The 13,584-nt window shown below is 35.6% G+C and overlaps 1 protein-coding gene across 1 annotated transcript in view; it reads left to right on the top strand.

Moving 5' to 3' along the window:
- Window positions 1-780: 780 nt before the first annotated feature.
- Window positions 781-13,584, top strand: part of LOC126812792 (inositol 1,4,5-trisphosphate receptor type 1) — a 52,366-nt gene continuing 39,562 nt past the window's right edge. The window contains exons 1-8 of the mRNA XM_050539102.2: window positions 781-999; window positions 5,698-5,768; window positions 6,016-6,140; window positions 8,647-8,733; window positions 9,565-9,642; window positions 10,061-10,141; window positions 11,923-12,026; window positions 12,557-12,644. Coding sequence (XP_050395059.2) covers window positions 917-999; window positions 5,698-5,768; window positions 6,016-6,140; window positions 8,647-8,733; window positions 9,565-9,642; window positions 10,061-10,141; window positions 11,923-12,026; window positions 12,557-12,644 — 717 coding nt within the window. The 5' untranslated portion in view covers window positions 781-916. The remainder of the gene's footprint in view (window positions 1,000-5,697; window positions 5,769-6,015; window positions 6,141-8,646; window positions 8,734-9,564; window positions 9,643-10,060; window positions 10,142-11,922; window positions 12,027-12,556; window positions 12,645-13,584) is intronic.

Genomic DNA, 13,584 nt, shown 5'->3' with positions numbered 1-13,584 from the left:
ATGTGTTCGTTGTTTGAATACATACCTACTTGATAATTTATATAACATTTGCAGTGAAAAAAACCCCAAATAAACCTAGACTACATAGCAATAGGAAGATTTGGCTCTTACATAATGTATCGTTAACGTCATAAAATAAAAGTAAATCGTTTTTTATTGAAATAATTCTCTCGTATTTATAAAGTGTGAAGAAACCCTATATATTTTAGCTAAATATATTATGGGCTATACCGGATGTAAAACTATTGAGACATGAAAGGATTCAAGTGACATTTTGATGAGAAAAAACGCTTTGTGTTAATGGTCCTCCCTTTTTTCGTTGGGGTTAAGGTCCCCTTCCCTTTATTGTGATATCACAGAAACTTGCCAGAGAACTCAATCGTGTTTGCACGGCTAGTCCAACATAATAATAAGCTTGGGAGGACGAGATACAGAGCCTAATGGTTATGTTATTGTGAATTTCTTTTTTTTAAAGTTAAGATTTTCACTATTTTGTTACCCTGCTTCACGAATATAAAGTTTAACATGCTATTTATCCCACTAATCAATAACCTATCAGAAAATGTGGGATTTTACTTTAATATTGTACGAAAATATTTCCTTTAACAATGTCCATTAAAGATCCACTGGAACGTTGTTAAGTCTAGTATCGTATCTTGTTACGAGTGCAACTAGTTTTCTTTCCCACTTTGCAATAATGCAGGTAGATACTCATATGCTTCAGCGCGTCGACCCTTTCAAAGGACCTATTGAAATATTTAATATAGGCCGTCGTGTATTCATCCAGTGGCTTCGTTTTATTTTGGTTTATCTTCAATCTTTTTCATTTTGTCAGTGAAATATTTGATTGAAGATCTTTTTCGGTGGAAGACACTTGTCTTTTGCGATTAAGACTCGGTAAGATTGTTAATGCAAGATGGATGACACATTATGTATTGGGGACAATATAAGTTTATATTCAGAAGATGCAAATGGCTATGTTTTATCATTTCAAACAAGGTAAGCAAACTCTTGTTATTGTTCATATTGTATTTTAAGGTTATGTATCTCACCCATCTATTGTGTTTTAAGTTTATGTATCTCACCCATCTATTGCGTTTTGAGTTTATATATCTCACTCATTTATTGTGTTTTGAGTTAATGTATCTCACCCATCTAGTAAATAAAATCTTCATTGTGGTCTCAGTTCATCGACATCAACAAACACTGTTTCTAATTTTTATATGGTTAGTTTTGAAATGGTAAAGAAGCTGCGCTGGGAAGCCCACTGTGTTCACCGTAGGTTTGCATTATAAATTAATTATATAGGAAATGATAAATCTATTAATACATTTATTGGATTTATAATCAAGCAACGAGGTTTTGGCAACAACGTCTTACTTTTCTACACCAACCGGGTTAATTTTTTACTTCCAACTGATAGGGATCTTTATGGGATACATAAGCACTTTTCCTTGCCACACCCCCGACCACTGACAGATGGAACCAGAACACCCGGATCGAACTCGTTACTTCCCCTTTAGTGACTCACAAAGTTCTGACCACAAGCAAATCTTGTTTATAAAGCAGTTGATTGTGTTGATCTTTTTAAACCATTCAGTGAAGTATGCATTTAAAGTTTATACCGTGTAATAAACATGTAAAATACACTGTTTCAATGGCATTTAGTAATTGAACTAGAGTATACAGGTCACAATTCTATGGAATACAATTACTGCTTTTTACTGAGCGACGTTTCGACTAGGCTTCTCTAGTCATTATCAAGCTATGATAAAAAATGAAAATATGACAGGACAATATATACATGTACACCACAATGCTAAGTTAATGATGACAAACCAGGGATGTAACTTATCGGCATCCCTGCATCGCATCAAGAAAGTAAGATTATTACATACATGTACATATTTTCCTTCTGTTCTTCGTATCTGATCAATGAGTTTGACTGCCACATCTCCATACTGATGTCTGATAAACTGTTTCAATGGCATTTAGTAATTGAACTAGAGTATACAGGTCACAATTCTATGGAATACAATTACTGCTTTTTACTGAGCGACGTTTCGACTAGGCTTCTCTAGTCATTATCAAGCTATGATAAAAAATGAAAATATGACAGGACAATATATACATGTACACCACAATGCTAAGTTAATGATGACAAACCAGGGATGTAACTTATCGGCATCCCTGCATCGCATCAAGAAAGTAAGATTATTACATACATGTACATATTTTCCTTCTGTTCTTCGTATCTGATCAATGAGTTTGACTGCCACATCTCCATACTGATGTCTGATAAACTGTTTCAATGGCATTTAGTAATTGAACTAGAGTATACAGGTCACAATTCTATGGAATACAATTACTGCTTTTTACTGAGCGACGTTTCGACTAGGCTTCTCTAGTCATTATCAAGCTATGATAAAAAATGAAAATATGACAGGACAATATATACATGTACACCACAATGCTAAGTTAATGATGACAAACCAGGGATGTAACTTATCGGCATCCCTGCATCGCATCAAGAAAGTAAGATTATTACATACATGTACATATTTTCCTTCTGTTCTTCGTATCTGATCAATGAGTTTGACTGCCACATCTCCATACTGATGTCTGATAAACTGTTTCAATGGCATTTAGTAATTGAACTAGAGTATACAGGTCACAATTCTATGGAATACAATTACTGCTTTTTACTGAGCGACGTTTCGACTAGGCTTCTCTAGTCATTATCAAGCTATGATAAAAAATGAAAATATGACAGGACAATATATACATGTACACCACAATGCTAAGTTAATGATGACAAACCAGGGATGTAACTTATCGGCATCCCTGCATCGCATCAAGAAAGTAAGATTATTACATACATGTACATATTTTCCTTCTGTTCTTCGTATCTGAAGGAAAATATGTACATGTATGTAATAATCTTACTTTCTTGATGCGATGCAGGGATGCCGATAAGTTACATCCCTGGTTTGTCATCATTAACTTAGCATTGTGGTGTACATGTATATATTGTCCTGTCATATTTTCATTTTTTATCATAGCTTGATAATGACTAGAGAAGCCTAGTCGAAACGTCGCTCAGTAAAAAGCAGTAATTGTATTCCATAGAATTGTGACCTGTATACTCTAGTTCAATTACTAAATGCCATTGAAACAGTTTATCAGACATCAGTATGGAGATGTGGCAGTCAAACTCATTGATCAGATACGAAGAACAGAAGGAAAATATGTACATGTATGTAATAATCTTACTTTCTTGATGCGATGCAGGGATGCCGATAAGTTACATCCCTGGTTTGTCATCATTAACTTAGCATTGTGGTGTACATGTATATATTGTCCTGTCATATTTTCATTTTTTATCATAGCTTGATAATGACTAGAGAAGCCTAGTCGAAACGTCGCTCAGTAAAAAGCAGTAATTGTATTCCATAGAATTGTGACCTGTATACTCTAGTTCAATTACTAAATGCCATTGAAACAGTTTATCAGACATCAGTATGGAGATGTGGCAGTCAAACTCATTGATCAGATACGAAGAACAGAAGGAAAATATGTACATGTATGTAATAATCTTACTTTCTTGATGCGATGCAGGGATGCCGATAAGTTACATCCCTGGTTTGTCATCATTAACTTAGCATTGTGGTGTACATGTATATATTGTCCTGTCATATTTTCATTTTTTATCATAGCTTGATAATGACTAGAGAAGCCTAGTCGAAACGTCGCTCAGTAAAAAGCAGTAATTGTATTCCATAGAATTGTGACCTGTATAATGTAAAATACAGTTCCATTCTTGTCATTCGCTGGTAATTTCTACAAACTGAAACGTTTGATGTTGTATTTGTTATTTTGTATTTGTTGGAATTTTTCTTTTCCAATTCTTATTATTGAGTTTACTTCAGTCTAACCAGTACTGTATTGTATTGTATTGTATAGTATGTATGGCTACCATTTCACTTACAAGGTGTCAAAGATAAGGCCGCTTTTTTGTAACTAGCCATTTAGTGGATGCGGGCCTGTGGGTCTAATTGTATTTCCAGGCGAAAAGGTGGTCGCCATTGACCTCAGAGTTAATATTAATGTATTATATAAACCTTCTAATGGATGCATTAGTTAAAAATGCTTTATGCAAGAGCTAAATCTGTCTAGTGCAGATCTTTCTTCGGGCTTTAAATGTTATTTAAATTATTAATTAGACATTAATTAACTTATCAAGACCGTTATCAACTCTCGATGCCATCGTTAGCCTGCGATATTTAGTGGATTTGAATACGTATTGTGATGAATGATTTAACGCAAAACTGGATAATCGTAACCGTGTTATTATTGTACAAATGGTAGTAATGACGATCGAATGTTCAATATGAAATCTTATGCGGGGGTGTATGTCCGGAAGGCATAATATTCTATAATATATAAATCAAAAATATTTTTTTCAATTAAAAAATTTAAAATATTTAGTTAGTTTAAGCGAACTTTAGTGCGCTGAAACCTCAAGCGTAAAATAGCCTGTTTAGCGAAAAATGTCAAGGACATCTGTAAAACGCACCCACATATACCGAAGTTTTAATCTATAGAATATTTTGTATTGAGGTTTACATTCTTGATCATGTCGTGATGAACTGAATTAAATGCGTTTCATGTACTTTAAAAGAAAGAAAGAAAATAAATGATGCTTTATTTCATCTTTTTATGCGTGTCAGCATTTATTTTGAAATCGGATATTTTATTTCGCAATGCGATATTTTATCTTACTCAATGCACCTAATAGTGTATAAACAATGAGTCAGCCTAAAATGCCCCGTCGCCCCGCCTTTTTACATTGCATACAACATGTAAGTTTTTACATATAAGCATATAATCTTAGAACATTATTATGATGTCAAATCTTTATTAATAGTTAATATATCATAAGCATTCCTAACATTGATATGATATACTAGCAATACTCTGACAAACGTTAACAACAGTATCAATAATCATCATTAACACCAACATTGATCTTCAACAGATTCAACTTGATCAACAGAAACATCAACATTGATCATCAACAGATTCAAATTGACTAACAGAAACACCAACACTAATCATCAGATACATCATTAATGATAATCATTAAAAAAGCATTATGTAAGATTTATCTAAAAGATTGATCGTTCTTGTTATAATATTACTTCAAATATACACAATGAGAAACGAATATTGAAAATTTTATTCAAATTACATTATTCTGGGTGAATATCAATACTAAGTCTCTGTTATCCATTTTTAAATTTTGCGGGTGTTCTAATCCATTTAAATCTCGGCCATTTGATGGCCTACACTGTTCATCATAGGCTTGTAAAAAATGTCTATAAAAAAATAGTTGTATAACATTTGAAGCCAAAATAAAGACATGCGATGGGCAAATTTAGCTCTTACATAATGCATCTTTAACTTCAACATTGGTCACCAGAAATGCAACATTAGACATCAGAAACACAACCGTGGTCGTCAGAAATACCAACTCGACAGTCAAAAACCATTTAATGATCACCAAAAGAAACGGCCAACACAGAAAACAATTTTCATGCTTGATGATCTGAGATACGCGAATTTGGTTTGACAGGCAAATTTACGTTCCGTTTTACCCTTTGATAATAAATGCTTTAATATTTTGTTGTATTATAGTTCTGTGCATTCGGAGATAGCCGTAGCATCAAAACAGGGGAGTGTTCGATCACATATATCTAATCAACAAGGTACGTCTTTCTGTACAGTAGTTTAGTACCTTTTCAAATTAAATTATAGAGAAGTTTTATTATTCATTTATCGCATTTGTGCTTTTTATATTAATAATGTTCAGTAGTTCAGGTGAACACATTTTCTATGAGATTCTTTCGTTTTATTAGCCTTTTTGGCTCTAACAGATATACAATTACACGTTATTTATTATTTTGAATTATATAATCAAATAAATTGGCATATTAGGAATTGCTCTATTTGCAGTAAAAGCGTTTGAAGTTTGTGTGCCCAATAAATATAAACAGAGATCGAAATACTTGAGATTATTAGAACAGCTAAAGAAAGAACCAGAGAATATTAATCTGAAGAATTCTGTTGCTCAAGCCAAGGTAACGTGCATATACTAATCTGATTAAAATCGGATATCAAATTGGTTTCGTTTGCACTTTGAACTATATTTACATCCGATGAGATTCATGTTTCTAACGGAGACGGTGTTTTTAGGTCATAACGTCGGTATGGGTATACGTGGTTTCTTTTGGCTCTAACTTTTGGGTATTTTAAACATAAAAGAGTGGGTCTGGTAGGGTTTGTTATATACTCTTCAAAAAAAAGTAGGGGATATTAAGAAAAATTACAAAGCTGCGAAAATGCACTGCTGTTTTTATTAGAGGTAACGAGTGTATGTTAATAACAGGCCAATTGCCTACACATGAACATAAACAGTTCATATGGGCGGCTTATCTAACGGCATCATTTCACTCGCAAAGAGATACACTGTCAAAATTGAAAATGGAGGTTTTTGATTTTTGTCTTAATAATGAGTAATTGCTCCACCAATCCTAAGACATTCAGCAAATTCGTCGTGGCATACTCCTAATCAACCGTCCTATCACGATTTGGGGAAATCTGACCCACTCCTCTTGCAGTGCCATGGCCAATTCTTGCAGTGTTGTCGGTTGACGTTGACGCCGACAAACACGTCTCCCGATCAAATTAGACGAAACACACTAAAGCAAAGATACGCTATTCAGTACATCTTATACAAGAACCGGTAGGAAAGCAAACATAGATAGGATAAACCAGCAAGCGGCATTTTTCAAAGTGTCAAATTTGACAATGAACCCCTCCCACGTGTATGGCGCTATTGTGTGTCGCACATGCAGCTCAGTGGTCTGTTGGGGCGATAAGTTCTTCATCTGTGAGTATACTCTCAAAGAATGTCAAGTGTCCATGACTCTTTATCATATCACAACCTGCATAGGTATTTGCATTTCAATATCCCCTACTTTTTTTGAAGAGTATATATGGCCATGGCTGATCGATATACATAGACCAGACACTGACATAATATCGTGATGACAGAAGTAGTTTAGATTACAATGTAGTGTTAAAACCTGAAAACTTAAACGAAACGAAATTGTTATCTAGCTTTTTAAACTTTATATACGTAAGTCCATGTTTTAATTGAAGATAGAAGCTTTTCATAACACACGAAGAAATTATTTAATAGAAAAAAAAAGAAAGTTCCCCGAAAAAAAGCTTTGTTGGATGGATCCCCTGGTACTACCCAGAATTATAATAATATGAAACAGAGAATTCATGTCCTACATCACATTTACACGAATATCTTGAAGAAATCCCATTTCTATCGCTTATTTTATTCAGGGCCTATTCTGGTGCATCTTTACCCCAGGATAAAATCCCTTCTCTGTTCGACATGAAGCAGGCCAATACGAAGATAATTCTCGTTTACATGACCTATTTGAGTTTCTTCCTCCCCCATCAACTTAATTTGAATCTCCTATTAATCACACGAATTTTATGCTGAAAGGGCTTCTCGGCGAAACCCCCAAGGCTTACCCACTCCTTTCCTTGGTTTGTTCTTATTTATCACTTAAACTAAAAGCAAAATGCTTGATGAAATACATACCATATATATCCGTATGTGACGTAGTATTTAGTTATTTTTCTTACAGATTGTATATTTTTTCCATTCGAGTATTCGTATCTATTCAGATGTTTCACACGAGCATGTCAGTGGAAAATACAAACACCTAAATATTTCATCACGCTAGATTAAACGACTAGCAATAGGGTGTTGCTTGAATTTATTTTTTTTTTCTGTGCCACCTCATGCATATCAAAGGGAACATCCTATTTAAACAATATTAAGATATTAGAAATCAGAGGGGGGTATGGTATTTGGGTCAAATGATAACAAAAAGTGAATCTATCAAGTAAAAATGTAGTGGATTACTTAATTTATTTGTGGTGTTAATTGAAGTTAGAGATGACTAACATTAAACTTCAATTTACATCCTCAATAATTACAAAAATAAGAAATTCTTGCTCATGTCAGGCCTTTATTACGTTTCTTAAACCTGAGATATATGAGACTTAAAACACACAAATGAAAGACAAAAAAAACACCTACAGGTGGAAAGTCGAAAAACTAAAATTAAAATAAGAATCTTAATAATCGCTCATGTGAACAGTAAATATTGAATAATTAATATCTTTGCAAACCGAAATGCAATACTTTTCACCTATATACGAGAGTGTTTCTCTTTCTAGTATCTTTTATAGACCATGTAAACAGATTTTTATAGTGAGTATAGACAGAAACACCGGTGTCCCCCCCCCCCCCGCCCAGCATCACCCAGCATCACCCAGCATTACACAGCAATCCACACGTAACCATAGCAAAACAAAATATGTTAGCCACAACCAAAATTGTGTTGACATCTTAAAGACCCTCCCCTTTTCGTTCCAATTATTGAAGAATTTGTGATATTTAGCCTATATTAAATATATTTTACATTGAACAAATGTTTTTCTTAAAATATAGAGTGACAACTGATTGGTGTTTATCTTAATGCTATATTATTACAGATAACAGCTGATCAAGAAAGTGAAGATAATGGGTCTGAACAAAAGAAACAACAGGGTAGAAAAGTTGTATATGGACAACTTATACAGGTAATATACTATGGTTCATAAGTTTTGTGAAATACCTTCTTGTTCTGGAAAGGACAGGGGGCAAGAGACAGCGTATAGTCTTTCGGTGGGACGAAACCGAGGCCCCGTGTATACATTGACCAACACGTAAAAGATCCCTTGGCAGTTGGAATACGATATAAGGGTAGGCCGTGGCGAAATGTATGACGTATTTCATTTCTTATTCTGGAACACGCCACTAGCTTCATCAGTGGCAGGATCGTGTAGTTCACATTTTGCTTTACTTTTGCAGTTTAAATTTTACTGCTTGCGTTCTGTGCATAAATGCATTAAATAGGATTTAAAATGTTTTGAAATTACCCCTCCCCACCATTCCCCCTGGCAATAACTTTGACTTTCCTTTCGTACGCATTCTGATTTATCAATCAGCGCTTTTTTACCATGTAACGACAGCTTGAGAATGCCTTTTACCTTGATTAAGTGTTTCGACTACCAAAGCTTTTCGAATGATTTTCTGGAAAACAGAGTTTGATATGGAGTCGATTAATCATAATCTGCGATTGGACGCGCCTTTAAAAGAAACATCTTTAGCTAAAGATGAAATGGAATAAACAAACAAAATATAAAATCTTGGTATTGTTGTAATCAGACTTCTTTCAGTGGCTTATGACGGAGATCAGACAGAACCCGCTTATTGAAAGACTATTAAAGAATTTACTACAGAGAAGAAAGCACTTAGCATCACATACGAGATATGGACGCGTAGATTAAACTTAAAATCAAAAGTGTTAATCGTCATTTGATTTACAATTTGAAGACGGAAAAGTATTAAAAGTATTCCTTTCATTTCAGATACGTCATTTATTTACTGGTAAATATGTACATGTATCAACAACGAAAACTTCTAATACGGAATCTAATAATATGGCGGTAAGTTATATCTTAAAACATGGGTATTAAATACAGAATGTTTGTAGAGTGTGGTGGATTTGACACAGCTCCAACATGCTACATTTATAACCAAACTGACTATGCTTGAAATCTAAATTTGGTTGATTTGACGCAGCACCAACATGCTACCTTTATAACCAAATGTGTTTGCTGTATTTGAGCTATCCTTTACCAGCAAGATAAATATGCAAACTTCTGGATTAAAAGTAAGAGGACTAACGGCCTCCATAGAGTGTTGCACGGTATGGTTAATGATACAGATAATGGCAGTCTTTAGCTAATACTATTAAAAATGAATATATCAACAAAAGTCAGTTACAATAGACGGTGTCCATAATATAAATTTAAAATAGAATATTCTAAGATAATTATGAGTTTTTCCTTGTATATTATCAAGGTGGAATTGAAACCAGAAAATGCTAAACACTGTCGATTTCGAATCATGCCACGATATAAGGTTAAATCTGAGGGTGACGTGGTAAGTATTTCTTTTGAAAATACTTACAATAGATCAGCACTCTCCATTTCTAAATCATATTTATTACTATTTGTCAATCACATCTCAGATTAAAGTCACCAAAAAATCAAAAGCATTTATTGTTTACGATTTATATTTAAAGATTAAAAAAACATTTATCCTGATTTTGTATGATTACAATATTATTTATTTAATTAAAACATATTTTGATATATACTATTCAAAAAAAGTAGGGGATATTTGATTTTGGGGGCATAATACTAAAATATGCAAATGACTACGAAAAAAGTCACTATAGAACCTAACAGAAGAAACATTTCCAGTTACATGTGACGACCAAACGCACCAATAGCTACCGCATGGAATGCAGGTGATGCTTGGGATCATCATGGGGGTCCAACCCAAGATTTGCACGACTCTGACTTTGAATGTTACAGTCATTGTGGCATTGAATTCCAGGGTGGAAACATCAGTTTAATTGTTTTAGTGACCAGAAAACAAATTTTGATATGCGTCGGCTTACCCAAAATGAAAGGTTACGTGCCCTTGGCATGCTACAGATCGGCACAACACAGGCGGTTGTGGCGCGGACGATGAATGTTTCTCAGTCTGTCATAAGCAGGCTATGGTCCAGATACCGTGATACACAATCTGTACAGGACAGACCACGCTCAGGTCGACCAAGGGCGACAACTCAAGCCCAGGATCGATTTATCCGTACCTTGGCCTTGAGAAATCGTGTCATCACAGCAAATCAGATCAGCGCTCGTCTTCAAACAGACACTGGTGTGAGAGTGAGTGGCCAGACGATTCGGAATCGACTGCATAGGGGTCACCTTCGCGCCCGACGTCCTCGCGTGATCCCTTGTTTGAGAGATCATCACATTCAGGCAAGACGTCGTTGGTGTAGGGATCGTCAACACTGGGATAATCGACGCTGGAGCAATGTGATGTTTTCAGATGAGTCAAGGTTCACTGTTGATTTTTTGGACAGACGTAGGAGGGTGTGGCGTCGTCGAAACGAGCGCTTCCAAGACGTTAACGTCATCAGACATGATCGATTTGGGGGTGGTTCTGTTATGGTGTGGGGAGGCATCACTGTTGCTGGAAGAACGGCTTTACATGTTGTTGCAGGGCGTGTTACAGGCCAGTACTACCGGGACAACATCTTGGCAGTCCATGTTGTGCCGTTCGCACGACGTCATGGCCGCCGTTTCATCTTCCAGGATGACAACGCAAGATGTCACAGGGCCAGGATCGTTACAGGTTACCTCCAACAACAGAACATCACCACATTACCTTGGCCAGCACTGAGTCCCGACCTCTCCCCCATCGAGCATGTCTGGGACATGCTTGGACAGAGGTTACGTCAACGTCAACAACGTCCTGCCAATGTCCAAGAACTTGCTGCTGCGTTGCAACAGGAATGGGACAATCTGGACCAAAATGACCTTAGACGTCTCATTAGGAGTATGACACGTCGGATCAATGCTTGTTTGGCAAACAGAGGAGGATTTACCCGTTACTGACTTGGTTGTGATGCTGTGTTCACTTTGCTGTTTGACCCCGGGTATCATTTTGCCCTTATAATGGTCAGTCTGTGCCTTACTTAGTCTAACGATCATTTGGAATAAATCGATGAATGTGAACTTCATTTCATTTTGTCATTTGTTTCTTCGTCAGTTTCATTAGGTGACTTTAATAACACTTAAAAATCAAATATCCCCTACTTTTTTTGAATAGTATACGTGTACTTGTATATTACTTGTTATGTAATTTAGGTTCAAGTTGGGGATCAAATCGTGTTGGAAAGCGATAAATCAACTGGACAGTTCCTACACGTTAGCCGCCAACTTTTTCCTAAAACATCAGTGTATACTCAATGGTAAAAACATACATTTCATAGTAGACATAAAATAATTTTAATGTAAATAATCTCTTCAAGCTTGAATTGTGGTTAATGACCAGGTGCTAAACAGTCCAGTCAAATCAATGACTTTTCATTCGATTACCAACCCAGGCCCTTACTCATCTTGTTGTTCAATTCAGTTACGATTTACACGAAACTTGTCATGCTTCTTACTGGGACAATTTTGAATCGATTGCCGGACTTCGATTTTAGATATGACGTGAAAATTCCAAGATGGAAGCGATGGTGGCATAACTGGTTCCCGGATCATAGTATTCTCGTACTTGTTTAATTAATTAGTTGATTTATTGTTTAATACAAAAATAAAAGAGACACGGTATCAGATACTGTTGTATACGTAATTGTATTTTCAAAATTACACATTAACAATTTTATCATATAGAATTTAGGATCTTTTAAAATTAACTTCAAATTGTTTTACTACGGAATTGTTTTACTGTAAAGCACCAATACATTCTTAATCTATTTATTCTAATACCATACAGCCCTGAGTTGAACCTATCTGTTATCCAAAGTGGTTTTACTTTACACAGAAAACACAAACGACTATACGATGATCACAAGAAAATAAAGGTGATTAGTTAGTGAACCTTGCTCATGTAGTTTTTGTTGTTAATTGGGAAGTGTGTCACACTGTGGTGACACTTATCCTAGGTCACGGCAGCTAAATCGTCAATATGACACTATCGGTATCCAATCAGACTTTCACGTTGTGTACTTTTTTAAATTGATACAACTCGGAGAACCTGTGTTGTTATAAGGCCCATTTTATATACGAAATACAGGAAACTGCAACATCTATGATAGTGCCTAATATGAGTTATTATGACATCTACAGCCAGAGTTTAACATCTACAGCCAGAGTTTAACAAGCCAAGAACTCAGACTAAACGACTGAAACACTACACGATTGCTCTACCCGGCCTCTAAGCCAAGCCAAGCGTTTTCTCAAGGAACGCCGTATGATGATCTCCCAGGAACCTTAATCGAGCCCCTTCTTATAAAGATGATACGCGCATGAGTCATAGACTGATCCCCTGGGAAATTGGCAAGGTATTCCCCTTTACCCGATTGGTCACCTGCACAGAAGCTACCCTGAATTTAAACACAATGTTCTGATATGGACACCAACGGTAAAGGGTGGATGAAGGGTGTCAAGTTGTCTTGGATAGGATTTTCAGACTATGACGTCATTGACTGATTTTAATCAGCAAGGTACCTGATTAGCCCAATTATAGCCGTCACCCATTATGGTAACGACTTCAATACATTAAGCAGAACACCATTCAGGGAGCTTAAATAATCTCTGTAGACATATGGTATTAAAGAAGCACGAATCAACAAAATTCCATAAAAACTGAATGCGCATGTCAGACGTTGATGCGAAATTCTTCGTGATTCAAAAGCTAACTTCGTCTTCGGACTACCGCACATTCGTTGTTAATTTATTTTTCTATGAATAAAACGACAATATTTCTCGTCCGGAATACAGTAATGCATAGACATGTTCATG

The sequence above is a fragment of the Patella vulgata genome, chromosome 1 (assembly GCF_932274485.2).
Source record: "Patella vulgata chromosome 1, xgPatVulg1.2, whole genome shotgun sequence".
Classification (NCBI taxonomy): domain Eukaryota; kingdom Metazoa; phylum Mollusca; class Gastropoda; family Patellidae; genus Patella; species Patella vulgata.
The sequence above is the reverse complement of the archived record's forward strand: the minus strand, read 5'-3'. Positions and strand labels throughout refer to the sequence as shown.